We start from the raw sequence: 25,221 nt of genomic DNA on the forward strand, positions 1-25,221 counted from the left end.
CAACACTGAGATGTTCCAGGTAATTTGCATTAGAAAATACTACTCTGGTTTGGAAAAAATAAATACAGAAGAACACTATGAGCACCTCAGTTAATGATATTTTTAAAAATTCACTCAGCACCTGGCCAAATATTTATTATGCAATACATGACAAACCGCATTGTATTAAATAGCTTTAATAGAAGAAAATCTGTTAGAATTGGAATGCATCCCACACCTCTAATATCCGCTTTTTGTAAAACACTGCAGGCTTCAGATGTTCACTGTGCCCATTTCCCATGTTGGTAGGGATGGAGATTTTACTGGCCCTTTTGCCTGCAAGGTGTACTCAGCACAGGCTAGCGCAAAAAAATGTCTCCATCAGCCATCCCCTCATGGGACTGAATTAATTATGACATACGATGGAAGCAAAATAACCTCCAGGTCGGTGCACAAAATCCATAAATTGCATTCCTGCACAAGAGCATTTAAAGCTCTGAAGGGCATAACGCACTATTCTAGCTTACAAATAACGTTCCAATTTTCAAGTCATTACATAACTGTAACCGTTTATCACAATATTCAATATATAAAAAAGCATATCACACAACGACACACCAAATCAATATAAGTCATTTTCAGAATTTAAGTCTGCTGCTCCTGAACATAGGACCCGACTTCACGCCTTGCTTCTTAGGAACCTGTGAGACAGACAGAAAAAAAGGTTCACGTTCAGTAAGCCGGTAAAGAGACTTAACATGAATGCATTTATACATGTGATCATGTGTTTTGCTACTTAAACACCTGCAGAATTCTGTAAATGATGTTTAGCAGATGATATAAAACTGAATGATGGTGGAATTATTTCATAGATGTTTAACATTTAGATAAATGCTGTAAGTGTCAAAAGACAGTCAATCTTCTGATATCTATATATTCGCAAGATTAGGAATACAGACACAACCCTAGACCTCAGTGCAAAATGCAGAGTGTGAAGAGAAACTCTTAAGATACAGAGATGATGGATTTGCTGCTTCAGTCTCACCTTCATGATGAGCCTTGACCCTCTTTAGCCTTTTCCGGTGTTGCCTCGATCTCTTCAACACCAGCCTGGGTCATCAGGTCAGCAATATTCTTCTCCAAGTCATCAATACGCGTGCTCATCTCATCGAGTGGAGAAGCAGTTAAGGCACATACTTAAAATGAGGAATCTCACAAATGAGGTAAACTATGTCTTGGTCAGTTAGTCACTACTGGAGGGAAAATGCTGAGTGAATGCAAGAAATCCCCACTGAAACATCAATCTATTATTGCAGGAGATTTAAACTATTACAATTCTTCCGGATCTTAATGCATTTAAATCAATGAACAATTGATTGCTGTCATTTTAAATGATTGTTTGGATATTCCTCCCGATGATCTGGTCTGACATGGTCTGGAACTTGTCCTGCATCTGTTGCAGCAGTGTCTGGACCTGTGAAATAAACAACAGACGCACTGTAAGTGAAACAAGAGAATTTAAGTGATACCACTATAATATTGTGGCTTGTCCACTATTAACAATACCTGTGCCACTGAAAAAAACCGCACTGTGACCCTAATGCACCGTGCCTGTGGTCTATGAATGATTTTTAAAAAGGCAGAAGGACGATGGTAACAGAAATATCGGTTTCCTTGACAACAATGTAAAAGCTCAGTAACCACGGGAGACGATTCTTTAATTCACTGTGACCAGAATATCCTGCAGAACAATAAAAGCACCATAAATACACATTGCTATGTATTTGAGCATTCTCTGCCTGCCATCACAAAACGTGGCTTCACAGTCTAACAGTTGGGTCCAAAGTGGTTCCCATGTAACCATATTAATGGTTTATCATTTCCCCTTAAGACACACAGTATATAGACTGATTTAACTGTTTTATGACTCTACGAAAGGGGAAAAACCTGAACTGACTACAACTGGTTTATGCTGCTAAGGAGTCTCAAAGCAGTAGTATTATAATGTCAAGAGACTATTTACACTTAAAATACATCATTAAAATACATATTTGTGCGTCCCACGCTTGAAAAGGTTTTCTAAACTTAATTCGACAATTTCTATAAATGCACAGTGCATAGAAAAATATCAGAATGTATGTATAAGAATAAAAAGTCCATGAAAATCATTTAGACAACAACATCAACTATCACAGGTAAATTGTTAAAAGTCTGGAAGCTTAACGCTTTATCAAATGTTCATCTCCATGGCAACTGTCAGAAACATTACCTCACCTACCTGCCGTAACGTTACAATAGAATAAATAGAAAGCTATGTAAGCTTTTATCAGTGAACCTGTACACCATTATTCAATATAATGGAGAAAATGAATTAGCAATAGAAAACGTTTTCTTAGCGCAAGCGTCTCTGCTCAAACATCACTGCCCTGCAATAAGTTGTTTATGTAATGCTATGCGGTCCCATCGGTTGTGATTTTGTGATGTCATTTGGTAACAAGAGCAACTGACCATTACATGAGGTTACGCAGCTATACTACTTACTCATACTTATATATATACTTACTCCTTTTATTGTATACCCAAATAAGTATTAAACGTTACAGAAGCACTATACTCGGGGAAACATTAACGTTAGCTTGCTAGATAGCTTCCCTTCGTTAGCACTCTTATTGCACACTGCTAGCTAAGCTAATATAGCTAACGCTAGCTTGCCGTCGCGATCACGACTCACCACATTTGTAAGGTCCTGCACCGACTTGGGATCCGTCTCAGCCATGGTGTGAATGATTATCAGTGCCTAAGCAGTATTAAAGTTAAGCTCGCAGTCTACCGATTATTACACTATCTGCTTTGTAACTGTTAGAAATAGATAGCAGTCTCTCAGCTCGCACCACCCACCACACAGTCAGCTGTTCCTGTAGTCTCGCGAGAGTTGTATCAAGGTGCAAAGAAATGTGGGACATTGAGTTTTCAACGGGGGGTCGGCTTGTACAGTAGTTTGTAGTTTAGTTTACCCCTCATGGCCTCAGGAAGACCCTACACGGTATTCATTCATAGCATTTATTCCCCAGAGTTAGGCTACATCCTTGCACGCCTCAACGACCTACATGTTTAATTTACGACTGTGCTACAAAAAGTACTGAACAAGGGTGTGTGTGTGTGTGTGTGCGTGTGTGTGTGTGTGTGCGTGCGTGCGTGCGTGCGTGCGTGCATGCCTGCGCGTGCATGTGCCTCCTCCTCTCTTGTGAACGAGTTGGGATTTGAAAAGTTGGAGCTGCCAGGGAGCTCTGTTTGTGTTTCTGACGCTGCAACAAGTCGTGTGAATGTGCGGGTCTGTGTTTTGATAAGGTGAAGGAACGTGAATGAAGGTAAGGAAAGCTGGAAGTTGTCTATGGCTTTTACCTGTAAGACATAAAGTTACTAACACAGAATCAGACTGTTGGGGTTTGTGCGTGCTTTAAACGCGGTTTTTGAAAGTCTTTTAGAACAAGACGCAAACTTTGCCAGAGGATATTTGCTTTTGGTTTTTATTTACCTCAGAGTTGTGGATGCGACATTACCCACGTTACCAACGTTAAACCTAGTATGATATTAATTTATAACAACGTATGTCCTCTGTAATAGCTGTTTCTTCGTGTGCTGTGCTGCTATAGCCCAAAATTGATGTCTGTAAGTTCGGGCATTTTGGCCCAACCCCATTAAGCTATGCTTTGCTTACATAACACAGTGTACTAGAGGTGTCCTAAAGCTTGTAGGCTAGTGGTGTGATGGTTTACTCTTCACAGCAGGCAGTAAGAAGTGGCTGCAGGAGACGTCTTGGACTGTTAAATTCTGAATAATGTTTAACTTAAGGAAACTTGTAAAACACAAAAGGACCCTACTCTGCAGGCATTCACTTTGTATTGTTAATGATCTCTATAGAATTGACAGAGAGACATATCAGAATCACATTTATTTGCCAGTTATTAGCAAGTACATGGAATTCAGTGTGGTCCAGTTGTCAACAGAAAAAGCAATAAACATTAAACAATAAACATAAACACAAACATAACAGTGTAAGAAAGAGAGGGGTGGTAACAAAGATTCTGTGTAGTGGGGGTGGACTATGTGCTTGCATCTGTGTGTGCAGAATATAAATAGAAGTATAAATACCATTGTTGATATAAATGTAATTTGAGTGTAAATAAACTATGTGTGTGTATTAATAGGATATATGTATATGTACAGTTAACCATTGACAAAATCTATTTACATCCACACAGTATGTTTACACTTTGAGTGTTGCTACAGAGGAATGAATAACTTTAGAGTCAGCTTTCCGTCCACCAGTTCCATCTGCGCTGCTCTGTCCTCCACAGCAGTGAGGTCTTGGCTTTAGTATTGTCGTGTGTCCTTACACCCTTACAGCTGACTTATGTGAAATAACAGATGTCTAATGGATAATTAGACCCTATTCCCGTTCCGGATGACTTTCCCACTGTGACTACCACTGACGTTTCAGCTCGGTGCATCAAGTGCAGCTGCATTTACTGCAGCGTTGAAATATTATCAGCAGTCACACCATGAGAGTGATAAATCGTCAGCCCCTGAGAACCTGTTGCTGAGGTCTATGATGCTGTCATTGCTGTGGTACTTTTTAGTGTTCAACCAGTGTTGACTCTAAGCTATAATGTATGACTTGTCAGCTGACACTGGCTGCCAAATAGGTATGGGAACAAAGGCGTTTAGAAGATATACAGAGGCCGTGTGGTTGAGATTTGACACTATGATTATTACACAGCTACAAGATGAATTGTACAGTCACACGAGAATCACGCCTCACCACTTTATTTAATCTGTAGATTGCTCGATAGAAGGAGGGAAATATTAAGCTTGTCCCTGTGGTAACTGATGTTATTATTTCCTAAGAATGCTTGCTAACACTACGCATTAAAACACCCCGATTTTAGGGATTAGGGAGTGTTTAAATACCCGAGCTAGTTGTTATGCAGACAGGACAGTCTGGTAATAATATGTGTTTACTGTGTGAACTCTCAGAGTGAAGAAGCTGCACTGAAATCATTGTCAAGAGAAAAGTCAGTTAGTAGGAGGAGACACTGACTCGAATGTTGACTTGTTATCTCTGCACTGTGGCAGCTAATACTGACACCTCCCACCCAGGTCACTCCTGCAGTGCTCCCAGTACCTGCCTACCACCCTCCCTCTGTAGGATATTTCTGTTTCTTTGTCACCTGTCATCTCAGTCCTTCTATGTGGCTGTTAATACATACACTTATTTGAAATGTGAAAGCTTATATTATTGCTTGTGTCTCTAAAATTGTAAGTATATACTTATTAGAATATTATTAATCAATCCATATATGTTAAAAATAACTAGAAAGGATCTTTTTGTTTGTTTACAGCACTGCGATTTGTTTGGCTCTAGTAAAGATGTCAACATCAGTAGGGCTGCAACCAGCATTTAATTTCATTATCATTTAATCTACTGAATATTTTTTTTGATTAATCAATTTGTTGTTTTGTTTATAAAATTTCAAAAAATGTTTTTACCATCACAGAAGACAAAGAAAACCATAAAATCATCACATTTGAGAAGCTGGATCCAGCAAATGTTTGGAATTTTTACTTAAAAAATGACTAAAGTAGCTATTTGATTATCAAAGTAGTTGCCGATTACTTTTGCATTGATTGACTAATTGATCATTCGACTAATTCTCGCAGCTCTAAACATCAAAGAGGTGTGCTCTACCTCTGTGATCCACTGATGGTGGCAGACAGGAAGGCAGAGTGCAGTATTTGCGTATAATATTAGTGGTGGTGGTCAATAATTCAGTGGTAATACAACCACTATTCAGGTGTCAGCACATCTGCCAGCAGCACACCATAGAATAGAGATACAGACAAAATGACAACACATATTGAAAGATGAAGTATATGAGAATAATTTCCACTATAATTTTGATTTTGTTCGTAAATACTTTTTTGGCTTCATTCCAAAGAAGACTTGTTGTAGCCTAAGTTTAGCTTTTTCTGCGTTGACAACACAGCTAAATGGCTGGTCACGCCTATTTCAAATGCCGTTTACAGGCCGTAGGATTGAAGTGGAGACAAAATGAAAATAGCTATTGAGAGCTAAGAGATTACAGATTTGAACAGATTTGTATTCTTAAGATTTTTGAATATATATATTTATTTATCAACAAATCATGAAGTGGGCTTATTTGAAACACCCATGGGCTTAAAGGGTATGTTAGGTACCCATTAAGCCCATGCCAGACTCTTGACATATTTTGACAAATTAAACAAAAAAGAATTTAGAAGTTGGTGTAAATGAATTATTGACACTCCAAATGAGAGATTGGACTTTCATTTTAATGAAAATGTTCTCACTTAAATTGGAGCATTATATATTAAAAATGTCTGAAAAGCAGATTTGGTGAGCTTAATAGGGACGTTTACCCTATAACACGTCTGAGTGTTTGTGCATATACAGCACTTGTGTGCATTTGGGTTACAACTAGGAATTGTCTTCACTTTTTTATTATAATTATTTCATTTTTATTTTATGTGCTTGTTAAAAAAAGGCTTTCAGAATCAGAAACAGGTTTATTGCCAAGTAGGTTTGCACTAGAGCCCAACTGATACTGGGTTTTTGGGGCCGATGCCAATATTGATATTAGGGAGTAAAAAAAATTCCAACATCAATCTAGCGGCCAATAATCCTATATATACAGAATATATACATAAATGCACATTTTTTTGCAATGATCCCTTAAATGTGGTTATCAAACACAAAACTATGTAATGGATGATATTTTACAGTTTAACATTAACCTTTATTGTATAAAATGGCATCAGTGCACTGAAACAGTAAACATCACTGGGAATTGTTATAATAATTATAAATTACTATGAGTTTAAAAACAAATAAAAAAAACATACGTATGTATATATTAAACTTGAATTAAGAAAAATTCTCAAATATGCATAAAATGCTGCTTGTATAACTTTAAAAAAATCAAAACAAATATCGGTGCATTTTACACAACATATACGCCGATACCGATATATCTGTGATAGGCCAATATCAGCTGGCTGATATATCGGTCGGGCTCTAGTTTGCACATTCAAGGAGTTTGCCTCGGTGTTATGGTGCATAACAATCGAAATATACACAAAATCAAGTAGTTTGAAGCTTTGATTGCTAAATGTTTGGCATTTTACTAAACAATAATGATTAAAATGTTTATGTCTGTCTTGACATATTTATCAATCAGTAGGCCTGTTTCTGTCTTCTGATTGATTTCCAAGGGGTGGTATCTCAAACAAAAAGTTAAAGGGAAAAACATTAACACATGTTGACTACTATGTAAACCTGCATTTACATATTAGTTAAACATTGTTTATATGCACAGCAGGCAGAGTAACACGTGGCACATGACTGAAATGTGTATGTTGGTCATGCTGATGTGCATATTATAGACTGTTGTGTAGTGCGGACCTTTTTAACATCAAAAATGAACCCAAAAGTCATTTCTGCTACCTTTAAGAGACTAGTATAATATTTGATATAGGCTACATTTTATTTTCCTCAAAATATATAAAAGTCTGCATAAGTTTGGCTTCTCCAGCCATTGTGCTTTAATTAGATTTTGTTGTGGTGAGAGAGAGCATTGTTCAGTCAGGAGGGCCAGTGATTTAAAACAGCAGGAAACAAACTGGCCCATACATAACTGAGTTAAATACTTATTTACATGTAATCACCTTAGAATGTGGTACTTGGGGAATGTTAATTTCAGACCCTGGTAGTGACGTCCGGTTACCTCAGAGCAGCCATCAGAGACACTTCAGATAAATCCCATCATCTTTCTGCTTCTCAGGTGCAACCCCTACATCACCTGGACACCCCTGATCTTCGCTTGGTGTGATGGATGCAGAGGTGGTTCTGCAGGAGGAGGACATGGGGGGCTCGTGGACGCTGCTGTCCTGGCTGGCGTCCTGCCTCATGGTGTTTGGGGGAGCCCTGCCCTACGTGCCCCAGTACCAAGAGATCCAGAGGAGCAGCAACACTGACGGCTTCTCCACCAGAGTCTGTCTGGTGCTGCTCATAGCCAACATCCTTCGCATTTTCTTCTGGTAAGGATGCAGGAGAGAGGAAAGTGTTAAAAATACAAGGGTGTTCTTGTGGCATTGTGGCCTGTGTTGTCATATTACTTGCGTTATTGCCTGTCTTTCTTATCTATTTTTCTGTCTACGTTCTTGCTTTTTTTCTTTTTGCCTTTTGGAAGTCACAGGCAATTTATAAAGTCATCCCTCAGATCAGTCTTTGTGTCAGAGGTTAATGGAAGAGGAATAAAATCACAGACTAAAATGAGATTGATGATATAATCAGAGCCATATGCTGTTCAGTTTGAAGCTTCTTTTAAAATGGTTTTACACATCAGGGAGCACAGGTCATTGTTCTGGTCGGAGGGACGGGAGAGGAAGTGTAATAATTTCTTTATAGCGTCTGGTTAGAACATTGTATTATTTATAAGGTCTTTCTGCCCTGTATGACATGTCCTGTAATGAAACTCATGTAATGGATTAGAATCTTGTATACTAACTGTGGTGTTTACATTCCTTGTTTATTTGTTCTTGATTTCATTGCTGATGCAATATTCATTTGTCATTTATACTGTATTTATCTGTTATGTACACTCTGCAATGTAATTGGTATTTTTGGCTGTGTCTTTGCAGGATAGGGAAGCAGTTTGAGCTCACCTTGCTGCTCCAGAGTGTGGTGATGATCCTCACCATGTTTGCAATGCTCCACCTCTGCTGCACAGTCCAAAACACCAACCGAGTGAGCACCAAGCAACACCGACTTTCAGGTAACCAGCTCTGTACCGGAATCATCTGGACTGACGACAGTCATAACTAATCACACAATGATACCTGACAACAGCAACACTATCGCTGTGTATTTACGGTAATTACAAATCCTGTCAGGGTATCAAATGACATATCCAGCATACACCTTCTGTGTGTCAGCAGTTTACATGCTGAGTGCTTCAGCTCCCGCTTCTTGCCAAAAGAGGGGGCCATTGGAAAAGTTTAAATGGCAAGGCTGCTGTTTTCAATATGCCTTACCTCTTACCTCACTTATTTTCCTCTTATCAGATTTTCGTTTCAGTAATTCTAGATTGAATAGTACATTTTGGCTGCATGTCTAGACATTAAAATGGATGCTGCTGCACGCTAGTAATGGTAAAGCCGGAGGGGAAATGAAAATAATGGTTTCTTAGATATTAAGATATGTAAGAAAGTGCAAGGCAAAGCAGAAATGTCCTATGGATATATGAGTCGCAGTACGGTCACACATGAGATTAGTCTATTCTAAGCACGACTGTGTGTCTGTGTGTGTGTGTGTGGTATAAAGGGAGGAAATGGATGAGGCATTGGTGCAGAGTAAGGGAGGATTGGAGAGGGGATGAAGAGGGCTAAGATTAAGAAGACCAATATCAGCATCCACTGTGCATTGTGGGACTCATGTCAACAAGTGCAGAGTAAGCGAGCCTGTCCAAGATTATTTTCAGGGTCACTCTATAGGGTGCTGACTTTTATGGGTAATTGTGTTTTTTTTTACAGACACTCGAGTTGATTGCTTTTGCAAATGGGCTGACGGAAATTCAATCTAATACAGTTTTTATTAGATAACAGCCAACGGAGTGAAATTGATTGATGGATCGCAGAGTAGAATGCATTATTAAAGACGTAAATTATGGTAACTGTTTACATAAACTGATTTGTGGGGAGAGAAATGTTTCTTTACAATGAAAAACAGAATATGTGTGTGTTTTGCTGTCAGTGGCAATTCCTTTAAAGTAAGCTTTGATTTTGTTGACATGAGACTGATGATCATCTTTATATTAGGCATCTGTGCTTCTATTGTCTCAGAAAAGAGATGGTGTATTACTCATCATCAGCCCTGTTTTTGTTTTTTTATCATGAATGCCCACGCTTAAACTTTTTCATGGCAAATGAAATAATTCATGACAACTTGTGGTGGTGGATTGTCTGTTTTCTCCGAGGGCAGATGATATTCATAAGCTCTATATCTATCTGTGCTCACTATTTGTACACATGTTGCAAATACAGCGGACAGAAAGTCTGCCTGCAGGCCATGTGTTCTCTATGTTAAACAGAAAACAGAGCCCAGAAGCCCAGGGGTCAAATCTACATATACGAGTTTGTCCGCTATGACTCAGGTTACTAAAACACAGCGTGACCACCCTCTCACAGTAAGCCCCCCACACAGAAGGGTGGGCCTGAGGTCCGGTTTCACAGAGTGCAAGTACGATGGGGGATGGTGGGGTCAGGACGAGAATAGATCAAAACAGCCTTTGGTCCCAACTGTCCACTCCTCCCTCCATCCCTCCCTCCATCCATCCATCGCTAAGTCTTTCCAGCAGATCAGGGTCGTCTCTATGCAAAGCAGTTAGTTTCCTCTCCCCAAGACACGTGTCGCCATGATTTCCAAATATGTAACTATTCCTGAGCGTATTTCACGTTGCGCTGTTTCCTGTCATGTCTCGGCTACCCGCCTAGCATGCCTCCCCGTTCTTTATTTTTCTTCTCCCCTCTCGTTTCCCACTTTCCTCCACTGCTCCTCCTCTCTCTCTTCCTGTCCTTCTGTTCTTGTTTCATCTGCTTCCCCTCCTCTTCCTTCCCCGTCTCCGTCTCCTTTCAGAAGGAACATCTGAGGTTGCCAAAGTACATGTGTGGCGTAACAGGGTCATCTACAATCCTGCTGCTCGCCTGCCAACACCTGTCTCCTACTTACTGACCTCTTTTTCCACTTCCTAAAGACAAGAAACACAAACTGAAAGTAAAGGTGTAACTGTTGTCTGTGCGACTACTAGTTACGCTGCTGATTGAATACCTGTTACAGTCTGTGGTTTCTGGCCTGTTCTGGTTTTCTTTTTTTTCATTATATGCATTTCATGTATCATTGATATACAGTATGTTTACTGGGTCCAGTTCTGTTCAACCACTCAGTGATTTCAATGTGCTCAGATTCTGGCATGCTGCTTTGATTTATTTGATGTTCACTCTCAAGCACAGAGCTTTTTCTGCTAAATACAACTGAATATGCATCGTTGCAGCCATTCTGAATGCTTTGACAGTTAATATATTTAAAAGAATCACATTTAGGCCTTTTTTCACACTGGGCCTGTTGGTTTGCATCCAAACCTGACGTGGATCGTCCCCTCTCCCTCAACCCAGTTGGTCTGCTTACATACTCGTTAACTGCTGTTTCCTTCCTCGTTTTATTTGTGTACCGATCTCCTCAACAAAATGTAGGTGTTTACAGTCGTTGCTAGGCAACAATGCCTTTCCGATGCATGTTGGGAAAATGAAGAACAATGTGAAGGCAGAACCATATTAGCATGTATGAAAGAAGTGAACTATTCCACTGCCTTCTTAGGACAAAAATGTTTCGTGTAGCTTGGCTTAAATGTTATTACACGCTCATGTATCAGTGAGGTATTTTATCTGTCCTGTCTTGTTAACAATGCAAGAATTCAAGTAATGATGTTATCATGACCTGTGCACGTCCCACTTGTAAGAGTGTGTTTCGCATTCTGGCTTATACATGAACTGTACCTCAGCGTGACTTGAACCCTGTTGACTTTTGGCTGTTTTGGCTGAGAGAGAATCAACATGATTAGAATGGAATTGAGTTTTCTAGCCAGGTCACCTTCATTATCTTTAATGAGTTTGTATGCACTTGGTGAATTAAGTGTTTTTTCTTTATGAGTTAGTGTATGTGTGTGCATTTGCGTGCTCTACACGAGCTCTACTTTATCCTGCCTTAATACAGAAATGGTGCTATAATTACACGATGAAAAGTCAGCAAAAACAGAGGCTGTTTTTTTTATTTTATCTGTGTCAGTTTCCGTGCAGCATTGTTAAACAGCCAATTTGAATTTTATTCCTCAGCTACTACTTAAAAACTCCTGGCTTTGTGGTCTTTTGGATCATGGCCAAAGGGTTAGGGTTAGGTAATACAATTGGAGCACGTGTGCCACTGCCACAAAGTCTTTGTTATGGTTTCTACACTGAGCTGACTCAGAGTTATGACTTTGCAGTGACTTCCAGTGGCTGCCACAGGGTGCCATATTAACAGTCCTGACCTCACGATACAGGGATTTGGAGGCTGATAAGGGAGAGAGAAGAGAGAATATGTTCAAAGGCAAATGTGACCTCAAGCTAAGTGTCAGGCATGGTGCAATGAAAGGGGGGGGACTTTGGACAAGTGAAAAGGTGTTTATGTTTTTTTTTTTACCTCTAGTATGATGTTAATGGGAATTAAGTAAGTTTGAGCATAATATGATGAACTGCATTATATCCAGTAAACAGTGGAACAACATCCTCCTCTACTGGTTGGAGCTGGTATAGCTAAACCTGACCGTTTAAACACATTTTATCTCAACTGCTAAGATATTTTTTATTCGTAACCTGTGCATACAGTTTATATGCTTTACATTGTTGTTGTTGTTTTTTTTTCACATTTAACCAGCCAACACTCTCAGCTCTCGCCTACAACACCACTTCATGAGTCACCGAGTGAAGAGCCACAATTGCTATTTAACATCCTGTCCGTGGGAGCCAGCGAGAGCTTACCAGACCATAACCAGAGGAAGAGATGGGACTCTTGATAGCTGGTGTTGACCCTGCGGTCATCCTTAAAACCAATAGCACTCAAATGGTGAAAGCCATTTCAATTTGTTCTAGATAACCTCTTCAGGAGAGGTTGCACAGAGCAGACACTGGAAGCGTGACAGGAATTGTTTAAAGATTGTGTGCTCAGTTAGTGCCTAATTCGTTGTCTGTAATGTTGCAAAATGAACTTTTATACTGCTTTTATTTATCCAGGCAAGAATAACACCGTAGCTGTCCTTTACAGCCTCAGTTCTCTGCTGTTCAACACCGAGCAGCGGTAACTACCTTGAATTGTTCAGGCTGTCTGACAACTGAAAATTAATTCTAAGTATCCTTTAAATAAATTCGCAATTGATCAGTCAACACATTACTCCTGCTTGGGGCTCAGTGATTTTTTTCCTCAAGGATAACAACTTGACAGTAGTTTTTGAAGGAAAGCAGAATATTTTACTTTTCTGCTTCCACTTGACATATTGGACCACATTTACATCTATTCCCATCCATTCCTGAGGCTGCTTCTTGGGCTAAGTACGCTACTGCCTACATTACATCATTGGATCAATATTAGTTGTGTTGTGACCCTGAGTCATTGTATCATTTTGAAAGATATTTGCACTTCCCTAGGTTTATGTGTTTTAATAACATTTGAAGACAACAATGTGAGCTTTTTTTGTTTAGTTTTACTTTTCTCTGTGTATGAGTTTCCTTTCCTAGGCCAGAACGGTGAGAGTACTTATAAGTATGTATATATATATATGTGCATATGTGTGTTGCATTTGTTTCTGACTTTGACCCAATATAGTGTCACAGTAACGAAATCACTGAGTGGTGCAGTGCAGTATATGATGACTCTGCCACTCACTCTTATCTGCAACACTCAGGCAGCACTGCAAATCAGAATGAATCACAAGCAACAAACACAAGCACACACACACACACACACACATACACACACATACACATTGGACACAAAGACAGACACTATGCAACCCAACCAAATTGCATTTACATGTCCTACAACACAAAGAAAAGTGTTCTGCTTACTTTCAACTTGAAGTGTGTTTAATTAAACCCCTGATAACAGAAGAGTTTAATTAACAAGTCAAATGAAGTCAGGTAGGTGAAAGGTGGTTTATTAACAGTTGAGCTTATTGGATTACTTGAGCAGAATATTTAAAGAATGGAAGTATATAACATGCCTCTGCTTTGAGGGAGTATTTGTGGAGATAATTTTTTTCTTGTAAGTTGTTTTTTTTTCTAGCAAAATGTGAAAGCATTTTCTTCAACAAAAGATAAGTTTTGTAATTACCTTCAGAAGTATAGCTCCTTTTACACAGCCTGTTCAAGGCGGGAATGTTTCACTGTTATTCCGCTTCACCATTCTGTGTAAAATGTATGAACACGGAATAGGGGGCCATTGTTGTTACACCATTAAGCTGGCAGTGGAGGTAGTCGCATTGCCGGATTGACGTCTGTGTAAAAGGGACAGCCAGCATGGCAGGGCCAGTCACACTAGATGCCCACGCTGCCGTGTTACACGTCACACCTCTGATTCCGCAATTCTGGCATGCTATCTAAAATCACATGCGGGGGCGGCATTATGCTGGCTTTGTTTGGTTCATTGTAAAAAAGCAAAGCCAGTCTAAGGACGGGTCGTCTTCTTGGCAGTATTGCAGGATCTCTGTATAAAAGGGGGTATTGTTTTTTCTCGTGTGTGTCTGAAGTGTAAGAGTCGTTAGGAGTGGTGGCATGTTGGTAGATATTAAAAGAAGAAGATGGAGGAGTGACTCCCTTTTTTCTGATGGCTAAAGCAACATGTCGCTCTCATGTCCTGATATGAATTATTCATACATGAGTAAAGCAGATATTCTCCAGACTAGGTGTTCATTGCCCAAATATACTTTTCTTGTTTTAGGACACAATTTAATGAAGAAACCTCTTGTGAAACATTTCACAATTAAGTGTGAATCTGAATGTTGGCTTAATTGACCCACCTGGTCTAGAAAAAGTCACATCAGAATGGAACAGAATGGAAACTCGGTTCTCTGATGGAAAACTTGATATTGAGCAAATTTCTCAGTCCCTCTCTGAGGGTCTGCCCCGATACCTTGTAGTTATTTATGGATATGGGTTAGTAATTCATGAACTTGTCTTTGACCCCGCTGAACTGGTTGTGTCAGTGAGGACAGTGTGTCGCCTCATTAGACCAACACTTGAGAGAAGACCTGACAAACAGACACCATCTATCACCATCCATCTCCGCCATATAACCTGACAGGTGTGTGTGAATGTGTGTGTGTTTGAAGAGACAGGGTGTCAGGATATGTGTACCCATCTGTTATGTGTGTGTACTATAACTGAGTATGTGTGAGTGTGTGTGAGAGTCTCAGGACATGTTGCACATCTGTTTTAGTGGTTAAGTAGATTGTGTCTGTGTGTGTGTGTCTAACATGTTGATAAAGACTATCAGGCCAGCCAAATGCCTGCTAACTGAACATGAAGTCAATACCTTCAGAGCACCCATTAAGTCGACGAAAGACCAGGCTCATCTTGTGGTAAATATTCGGTTATATCAATATCAACCTACAGTATACTGTTCAACCTATATGGTTGATGTTGATATATATCACTACATGTTTAAATAATGCAGCTATAGCATTTTAAAAGTACCCTGAATATGACTAAAGCCTCAAAAACTAGAAGGCTCAGTATCATTTCAACATGGAAGCATGTAATCGGGAATCAATATCAAATATCAGGGAGGTAGCACGTGCTGGGATGCACCACATTATGTCATTATGGGCAGCCGAGTGGGAAAAACTGTTCATATCAGCCTCTGAGTTGTTATTCCAAGATATCAGGGATTTCTGACAGCTATATCTCCCATCTGGCAGGAAGAACCACAGATATTTCAGTAAACCTCTGGAAACATGGCTGCAAAGCTAACATCATGAGCAGTTACAACTAAATAAATTCCAGTGTTGACACTAATAGAATCAATTCAGCGAATTAAAACAGGAGCCATATCCGCTTTCACTTGTTAACTAACAGCTACAAATACCTCACACAGCAAACATAGCTAATTTAGACTATTTATCCGGAGTGGCTACAAGGCTAGCAGTTGGGGATAAAGGGTGAACAAAGTCAGAATAACAGCAGATTTCTCAGTTTTTCCCATTGTGTGCACAATTATTCCAGATTCCTTTAAAACATTTCATCAAAGCAGACACTTTGACTTGTCATACAGTGCCGGTCAAAAGTTTCGACACACTTTTTCATTCAAGGGAAGGTGTGTCCAATCTTTTGACTGGTACTGTAGTAGGAAAAGCACATGTGTTATTAATAATGTTAACGATGGCTCTGTTCTATTCAAGTGTCATGGTAAGCTGTGACGGTGAGACAGCATACACAATACCAGGCCACTGAAAGAGAAGCAGCTAAATGGAATTCAGCCATTGTTATTTTGATCATTTTAATCTGTGCTTTTTCTATCGTTACATGCAAGCGGTGTTGATTGACAGCTGGAACTGACAATTAACCTGCCAGCTGCTCTCCTTGGCTCTGGACCCTGCGCTGTCTAGGACTTTCGGAGCTTCTTCTTCAAAGAATAAACAGATTTTCTGCTCCAACTGGAATCATAAGCTGCAAGTCTTGGCTTTAAACCGTTTCCAATGTAAACCAATGTTTGACATCACATCTCACTACATTTATTTTTATATATGGTTTTTGGTTACATGTCATAATGTCTTCTGTAAAAAAAAAGAGTATTGTTTCTCATAAGGGGTAACAGATCACACATATGAGGTGATTGATTGTTTTGGTTGAGCTCCAGTATAACTATTGTCAAAGTAATATTAATTAATTCATTAAAGCACATCGGACTTTGTTTGTCTAAATGACACACACATAATGACACATATGAGCCTGTAATTTCATACGCTCTATGTGTTCGCTGGGATGGCACCTTTGTAGGCGATGGAAGAAATTAGTTTCCTGCCCTGGTTTACCCTGCCTGAAAGCATAATTAGCAGCACATATTTTTCTAAGCCTTTGTACTTTTGCATAACCACACCACCTCCATATCATTAACATTGTTTGACCTTCTTTGTCAGCACTTTTCACACAAGTAGGGAGGGTAAATTGAATTCCCTGTAGCTTCGTTGTCTTTGTATCTTCTGAGTCAGTGGCTGTTTTGTTTTTGCAAGCTGCTGGTACACTGTGCAACTGCAGCCTGCATGACTGGTTTGATTATTATAACCACACACCAAAAATTGTATTAAATACAAATTGTATAAAATACAAATTCACTGTGTTACCCCTATGGAGAAAATTAAGATTGTATTGTATTTTCCATGTCAGGGCAGTGGTAGTGGCTTGTGGCAGCCTGCAGAAGGTCAACAATGATCTTTTCTGCCACCATATGAATAGTGGCAGAAAAGATCATGGACGCACGCAAGGGTCTTATTCTCATTAAGTGCCTTTAGATATACATGTTAGACAGCACTCTCCCCCTCCATCATCAAAACACCAAATGAGGGAATTGCCTTTTTTAAGAATGACGTCCAGTAGAATTCACAGACTTGTACAATCAGTGCCAAGGCGCATTCAAACTGTTCTGATGGCCCAACACCTTACTAAGACACTTTATGTTGGTTCTTCCTTTAATTTGTCACCCATCTGCATAAATGAAATGTCTTTTTCTCTTCCTCTCATTACCCCATTTTACCTCCAGTGAGGAAAGTAACCAGACATCTGTTAGTTTTAGAGGTTTGCAGCTTTTCTGTCAGGCCAGCTGTTCAAACTGAAGAGAATCATACCACAAAGACAAATGATGATTCCAATGCATTAAGTACTGTAGTTTACAACAAAAGTGCTGAGTATGGACAAGCTGTACCTCTTCTAGATTGTAGATGTTCTCCTTTTTAGATCCTTGCAAAGCTTCAGTGTAAGTTGCAACATACTGCATGCTATCACAGATGAATTACTGCTACAGAGATGCATAAAGGGTGAGCTGAATAGTCCAGTGCCTCATATGATCCTTGGTGGGCTAATGCACATTAGTCCTTGACTCCACAATGTCAAGGAGGCGGCGTGATAAACACTGATCCCTGTGAGGTTTAAGCTAATTATTCCCCCATTGAGTTGAACTGAAATGAGCTCGGCCTCAGCCATTTCCCCTTCACTCTCTCACAGCTTTGTTGCTCAGCGTGTTGTGCTCTGATCACACCCCATTAGAGGGAATGTAGAGTCAAACTTTAAAACCCTCTGGCTCACTCATTAAAAGAGAACTCTTTATGTCTCACACTCTGTCTCTTCCACACAGACATAAGGACACACATACCCTCCCTCAAAGGAAATAGCCACACTGAAGTGATTTATCACTTTTTTAAATGTTATTTTTTTATTTCAGTAAATAACTGGCTAAATATACATGCCGTTACATAAGGCACTTCTTTATCTAGACCTGAATCCACAGTTTATTTCTCATAGTTCCTCCCTATGTCATGTCTTGTAAATTTATTCCACCATCCAGCCTGTCAGGGATTATAGTAGCATGATGAAGTCTACTCGTGTCAGGCAAGCCTCCTGGCAAGTTAATGACCCACCCACAAGTTTGAGAGACAACTCAAACTAGCTGCGAAATAAAAACATTTTGTCACACAGAAAGTTTTTTAACCATAAACTAAAAAATCTGGGATGATTAATTTTGTAGGAGTGCAGGAACTGAACTTGCAGCTGTGTGTACAGTAGAGTATGTAGCAGGATGCCTGCTTTTCCAGTGTCCTAATTGGAGAGGTGATGCTATGCCCCGGGCACTGCATCATCCATGAGACACTAAACTTGTGCAGACTCCTCTGACTTGTCTCCAACATGTCACACTGTGCTTGCTGAGAACAGCAGTGCCTGCAGGACTGCCCTCAAACCCAAACACACACACACACACACAAACCACACATCTCTATAGTCAAACAATGACAAAGTTTTAAAACTGGCTACATAACTGATTGACCAGAATATGAGAAAAGAGTAAGAGTGTACTAGAGTGTGTCTCTCTTGCAGGCGGTCTAGAGTTAGTCATGTTGTAACTTTCCCTCTGGTGCTCCCACTGTTTCTGTAGATCAAATAGATCCACCAAAGCAGGGCATCCAACAAGCAGCTCGGTTAATTATCAGAATAACAATTAGGGCAAGAGATGTAAACAACATTTGCTGCATGATAACACATAATCAATACATCCAATGTTGTATCCTCACAACAAAGTTTGCAGCAACTAGAAGTTGTGTATGTAACATATGTAGGCTGTGACCAACAGGGTCAAACTGAAGTGGACTATGAGCAAGTTTTAATCATCACTGCTGTTAGATTGATTCTGACTGAGTCAATTCCACATGAGTCATTTAAGACAGGGTGCCATATTTTTCTGGACACCCCACAGTGCTTCCATCATTATTTGTTCATATTGGAAGCAAAAGAAATGAAAGTTTGCAAACCCTGCTGTTATTCTGCAGGGTTAAATCACAGAGAAATAATTCAGTTGGACGTAATGATTTTATTTAAGTTTAGAGTAATGTATCGAGCCCTTAAACAAACTGCAAACTAATAGTCCACTCTGAAAGCCAAGGTTTACCTCTGCTTTTTTACTAGGTGAGATCTGGTGATATTTCCGTAACAATTCCAACACAGCACACGTCTGAATTGAATACCATCAGATTAACAAAGGCTGCAGCAGCACAAGGTGTACAGAAAGTCAATTAAATGCACATCCTGTTCCCCTCATTAAGATTAATGTAAAAACATTCTGATGTAAGTATCATCTATGTGGAGTTCAACTTGAATCAGTCTCATCAACTCTTACAGGAAACATTTCTCTGCCTCTTATTGTAAGATATTCCTCCGAGAAGCAGTTATCACAGCATCCGACCCTTTCTCCTTCTACTCCTCCCTCCCTTATTCTGTTTGTCATTCTTAAACTTGATTCATCTTCTCCTGCTACTCTGTCTCTTCTTCTTTTACACAGTTAAACCCCTCCACCTCCTCCCCCAACTCTATAAATCTTTCTCTATATCTCATTTCTTCTCTCTATACTGTAACAAGAAATGGACACTGATGCAACCACACAGCAACAACATAGCACACTCACTGATACTCAGATCCTATTCCCATCTCAATCATCATGGTATAAAAAGGAGGACTGAAAGCCAGAGCTTCGTCAAGTTGAAAAAGGAACAGGTACATCATTTGTGAGAAGATGTGTCCAGACAGGTCTGGGACAAGTGGTGAGGTCCTGATGATCCATCAGATTCTGAAGTGACTCATAAAGGTGTTTATGAATAGGCTCTGTGCCTGTTATCTGTTTGTGTGTGTAAGAGACAGATTTTATTATGGGGTGTATCTTTATTGTCATATCTTGGGCTAAAATTATATTGTTTAGATTTTCAACTAATTTATAAAATTATACATAAAGATGGGTCCTTCTGCGGTTCTTTGTCAGAGCTAGATTAAAGTCTATGTTGCTCCTCAGTAGATAAAAGTACCAAACAGTGTACACATATACCTTTATTCCAACTTTTGGATGATGTAGAGCATTATTATCGTTGTTGTTTTGGTTTTTAAGTTGGAAAAATGGACACTTATTTTCTTTTCATAGTCGGGCAACAAACAAAAAAATGAATAATTGCCTTGGACTAAACTTCTAACACTGAAAATCAGAGAAACAAATTGTACTTTAATCTTTGATTTACTGTGCGTTGTTTGAACTTAAAAGAGGCAGAATGTGGGATCTACATGAAAGTCTATAGCCAGAACAAGCAAATAAAGCATCAGCAGAATATACAGTACGCGCTCAACAGATTGACAGGCAGTTGCTTCTACTTACTGCTGGTCAAAGTTAACAACACACAAATTTGCCCACATTTCACAGATTCAAATTGACAGCTAAATGTATTGAAAATAAACCCAGTCTGATCTAATCAGCATTTTGATTTGGCAGCCATTATGTTTGGCAGTCATTGTTCTATTTCTCTCTACTGTTTAGACATGGTAAAATAAAAATAAAAAATGTAACATTGCAATGCTGAATGACACAAAGAAACACTGGTGGTACCCACTCAGTGACTCATATTTCTCAAAACCAACATTGCTGCAAACACATGCCATAGGGAACAAATAGCAATATTTTCATTTTACTAGTTAGATTTTGTATTTATTTTTATTTAATTCTTTGTAGTTTGCCACACATGGTAAAATACTGTATTTATACATCTTAGCCCCTGTCCAGCATATCTACTACACTGTATTATAGTTGAATAAAAGCTACAGGTGGAGGCAGTCCCAATAAACTGCAATGGACATTATCTTTGGGTGGTAAACACTCACACGTACGTACATCCTGGGAGAAGGGAACAAAGGAAAGTAGCCAATTACATGCTGAGGAAGGTCAATGGGCATTCCATCTAAATAATGACGTTTAATGAGGCACTGCCTTGCTAATTACTGTGGCCTCGGACTGGGTGATGAGATAATTGTACCCTGAGGAAGAAGAGTAGAAGTGTTTGTGGCTGTATACGCCACTTGTGTTTGTGTGTGTGAAATCTGTCTTGCATAAAAATAATAAATTCTTAAGATTCTTGTGATCACATTTTCAGTTATTGCATCACCTTCTGTATTTTCTATGCATTTCTCAAGCAGAAAACTAAGCTGATGTTGCTTTGTGCATGTAAAGTGGCAGTGATGTGTAAGTTATGAAAATATTGGTGGTTTTGTACTGTGTACAGTTTCCCAGTCCCAGTGAAATGGAAATTAGAGTGTCCTTAGCTTCTGTACTGTGACATATTTCCAAGTGAAACAGAATATTTGAGCAGTATGCAGTTACAAGGGGAATTTAAATCAAATCCTTTGCATTTGATTGGACTACTAAAAAGTAGGCAGGGCTTAGTTAAGTGCCGTACAGAGCTACATATGACTGTTGGCTCCACACACCTCCCTCACCTGCTGTTAGATCAGGGGGAGGACGAGGGAGAGATGAATGAATCAGACCTCAGCCACATTGTTCTGGAAATGAAAACAAAGTTTTTGCCAACTGATATCCGAACACGCATCTCTTCCTATCTCTCTCCATATTGCTCTGTTAGATACGGATATCTGGCATAAGATCACACTATAATTAAAAGCTGCTTCTGACTATTCCCTTATATCCCACAACATGCTGTGAGGGAAATAGCAGCTCTAATCTTGCATGTAAGTATTTATCGCATATTTTTACCAGTTATATATTCTGTCTAAGAGCTCAGTTGGAGCACTATGACTAAGCAGGAGATGCAGAGGATTGTACAAAGATTTACAACATATACTGCACTTAACCAAGTTCTTAAATTTGCAAGCAAGTGGGCTCCCTCAAGTTTATACATGTGTAATTTATACAAATTCAAATGTGACCAAACGAAACGTTGTCCTTATTGTTTTTCTGCTGTCATCTGCAGCTGTTTAATCTCATATTGTCTCATGTATTTCACTACTTTCCATGAAAGTGTAGTGCTTTCTCATCTCAACTGTCAGAATATATCTATGAACACACTAGCATAGAGCTTAGAGCCTGCATGGTACATGTTAGGGGGATGAGTGGGGAACATCTGAGGGATGTGATTGAAGGGAGCAATATGGTTTATGAACACTGCCCATTATGTACGCTAGCATGTGTTCCTTTCTATCCATAACATTAGTAAATGTCAACATGTGCCCTAATGTGCCCATTAATTACATAATGTTATTTACACAAGCTTGGGGCTATCATTACTTTATACTGTGTCTAATAAACTGCAATCATTCATTGAATTTCATGTATTCAGGCTATATTCAGTTGTATGGCTGGGTTGAAAGTTCAATAGAATTGTTAGTGTACAAACCTCACACAACAGATTTATGTTAAATGTGAACCCCTCTTTCAGCAAAAGCCTAGACTTCACACACAGACATGCCAAATCACAAACAATCATCTCTGCCATGAAAGTCATGTTGTTTGATCGGGAAGGCTTTATCGGCACACACTGTTGTTGTGCAGCTAATAATAGTCCTGCATCTAACACTGCTCCCCCCTGATTTTGTTTTCCAGTCACATTATCTTTGATTTACACCTGCTTATCTCTATAGGAAGAAAGCCTCTCATTGATAATGTGTCTGCCCCACTAGACCCTAATAAATAGTTTGGACCCGTCCAGTCCACCGAGCTGTTGGATGCTTATCTGGACCTCCTGACTCTTCCATCTGGTCAACAGCTGATTATTATCAGACCATCACCTTCACACAGCCAGGATTAACTTTGACTGTGAGTGTGTGGGTTTGTCTAAAACATAAAGGAAGCAGGGAGAAAAAGAGAAGAGTCCATCTATACACCCTTGTGTATATGTACATCATTATATACATCATATATAATGAAGCATAAACCAAACAGCATCCAGTTAATCCATGGAATCTGCAGTACCAAAAATCTTTGACATACCATATATTCAAAGTACAAGTGATGATGCACGCAAGTAGTATCAGACATCACCCTTTACCCACCTTAATTTATACCCACATCACTGACATGTGAGAGAGAGAGAATATATGAGAGAGATAGAACAGGTCAAGACAGAATGAGAGAGAGACTAAGGGTAGTTAATTTGATCTCCTTGTCTTCTGTCTCCGTCATGCTCTCCCAGCGTGTGTTAAGAAGGGTGGAGCACTCCAGTGACGCTTCAGCTCTTCAGTTCCACCCTCTCCTTTCATCAACTCCTTCATCCTCAGGACCAAGGTCACTGCAGCACAGCGCTTTCGGCTTCACCAGTTATCACACTTAAGACACACAGCTCCATGGTCCACTACACCAGCACTTTCCGACATTTCAGCCCTTCAGAACCCTTTAATGTCTGCTATAATCAGAGCGGCAAAAAACGTGTTTTTACTTTATGAGAATGACAGTTGGCAGCCAGGCTGTGTTTAACAAGCTCATAACTGACCAGCATCACTCCTCTGTGTATACATGGATGTACATGTACATGATGGCTCATTTAATGCAAAATGCTGCCACACATGAGCAGTGCTTGAACATTTGGAATATGAGACAAAGCAGGTGTGGCTGAACATTTAGATCTTTATATACATATGTATGTTGTAAGTTCCAGGACATGACAGCTGAGCACTTCATTGTCTCGCTGCATTGTCCTAAAAATGGAGGATTATCTATAAAAATGTTAAACCAGTATGTACATGAACACTCTTAAAACTGGATGCCAGATCTTCAATCTCATAGTTCTTGTTTCATCTGTAATCCAACGTGCTGGAGTAGAGTGAGAACAATACATAATGTGTTATTGTTCATATAGGGCTGCATTGTACTTAGTTACAAATATGGGCGTAAGCACAGCCTGAAAAGACGGACTTTCCTTCTCACTGTCAGCTCAGTGTCAGTGCAGCGGCTGTAATGTTCTGCTATCAAGCAGGCATTCACAACCCGAGCTCAGTGTAGTCTGACAGCATGAGCTGCCAAAGCTGGTTGAAAGTGCTTGTTCACAAAGAGAGAGAGAAAATAAAAGTGAGGCCAGGGATGTTTTGCCTCATCTGAATCTCCTGCCGGTGCTGCAGCCATTACCCCACTGCTGCTGAAAATGAGTCATGACGGGGGTGAGGCTACTAACAACTGACAGTCAAATCAGCTCTCAGACTCTTTACATTTTCTCACATCAAAATGTATGAAGAAAAATTGGTTAAAATTGAACTTTTTTTTGTGATCTACTATGATTATGTGTCTGTTATGCCATTGATGCAGGAAATAGAAATAGACCAGTGTTTGGGATTTGTAGATAACAGCACCCATAATAAGAACACATATCTGCTTACGCATCACGCCAGATAACCTTTGAAAATCACATGAAACAGAAGAACAGCTCTTTCTTCTTCAAACTTTTATTTTGCTGTCGACAGCAAATCCTAAACAAGCAACAAACCTCAAAGAGAATGCTGAAGTTTTTTAAGGCCAAAACCACCTGCAGACACACCCGATCCTGTGTGATCTCAGAAAGATTTAGGACATTTACGGATTTAGTTGGCATGCAAGGCAAGATATACAGACTTATACAGCTGCTATCAGGACAAGTGAAGGACGATGCCAGTGAAGGGCTTTTTTTAAATCTCTGATTCTCTCTGCTTAATGGAAGTTGCAGTGCTGGATAGATGCAGGAGAAGACAAGCACAGGGAGAGGGGGGAGGTGCTGTGACTGAGAGGTAGAGCGGAAAGAGAGTTGTAAGGAGGTTAGAAAGAGGGAATGCAGTGAAAAAAGAGGGAGAGAGTCGAGGTCCTCACAGATCCCCTTGATTTTTAGTAACTGGGACCAGGCCCCGAGTTGGGTCCAAATTATATTCAGTCCAATCAGGTTTAGGAGGGTCCTGTTGTATTGCTGCAAGTCCTGGGTCTTGTGTATATGTCTGATACCTAAGCTTATCCAAACCTATGCAGAGCAGCACCTTGAGCTAAATGCTAACATCAACATGCTGACATGC

The 25,221-nt window shown here is 39.7% G+C and overlaps 2 protein-coding genes across 2 annotated transcripts in view; one reads left to right on the forward strand and one right to left on the reverse strand.

Moving 5' to 3' along the window:
* Positions 1-85: 85 nt before the first annotated feature.
* On the reverse strand, positions 86-2,903 carry hsbp1b (heat shock factor binding protein 1b). The gene is made up of 4 exons (XM_067589075.1): positions 2,711-2,903; positions 1,387-1,453; positions 1,025-1,151; positions 86-680 (listed from the first exon to the last, which is right to left on the reverse strand). Exons 1-3 carry the CDS (start codon positions 2,753-2,755, stop codon positions 1,027-1,029), a joined length of 237 nt encoding a protein of 78 aa, XP_067445176.1. The 5' UTR covers positions 2,756-2,903; the 3' UTR covers positions 86-680; positions 1,025-1,026.
* A 286-nt stretch (positions 2,904-3,189) lies between these two features.
* si:dkey-246g23.2 (solute carrier family 66 member 2) overlaps positions 3,190-25,221 on the forward strand; it is a 55,333-nt gene continuing 33,301 nt past the window's right edge. The window contains exons 1-3 of the mRNA XM_067589074.1: positions 3,190-3,347; positions 7,860-8,115; positions 8,719-8,852. Coding sequence (XP_067445175.1) covers positions 7,907-8,115; positions 8,719-8,852 — 343 coding nt within the window. The 5' untranslated portion in view covers positions 3,190-3,347; positions 7,860-7,906. The remainder of the gene's footprint in view (positions 3,348-7,859; positions 8,116-8,718; positions 8,853-25,221) is intronic.

This window comes from Thunnus thynnus, chromosome 5 (assembly GCF_963924715.1).
Source record: "Thunnus thynnus chromosome 5, fThuThy2.1, whole genome shotgun sequence".
In the NCBI taxonomy this organism is placed as follows: Eukaryota; Metazoa; Chordata; class Actinopteri; order Scombriformes; family Scombridae; genus Thunnus; species Thunnus thynnus.

Excerpts from the sequence above, each read along its gene's own strand:
- hsbp1b (XM_067589075.1), bottom strand. The coding sequence starts at position 2,755 with ATGGCTGAGACGGATCCCAAGTCGGTGCAGGACCTTACAAATGTG. Across the intron at positions 1,454-2,710 it reads TGCAGGACCTTACAAATGTG|GTCCAGACACTGCTGCAACA; the intron begins GTGAGTCGTGAT and ends TTTATTTCACAG. Across the intron at positions 1,152-1,386 it reads AGACCAGATCATCGGGAGGA|TCGATGAGATGAGCACGCGT; the intron begins ATATCCAAACAA and ends CTGCTTCTCCAC.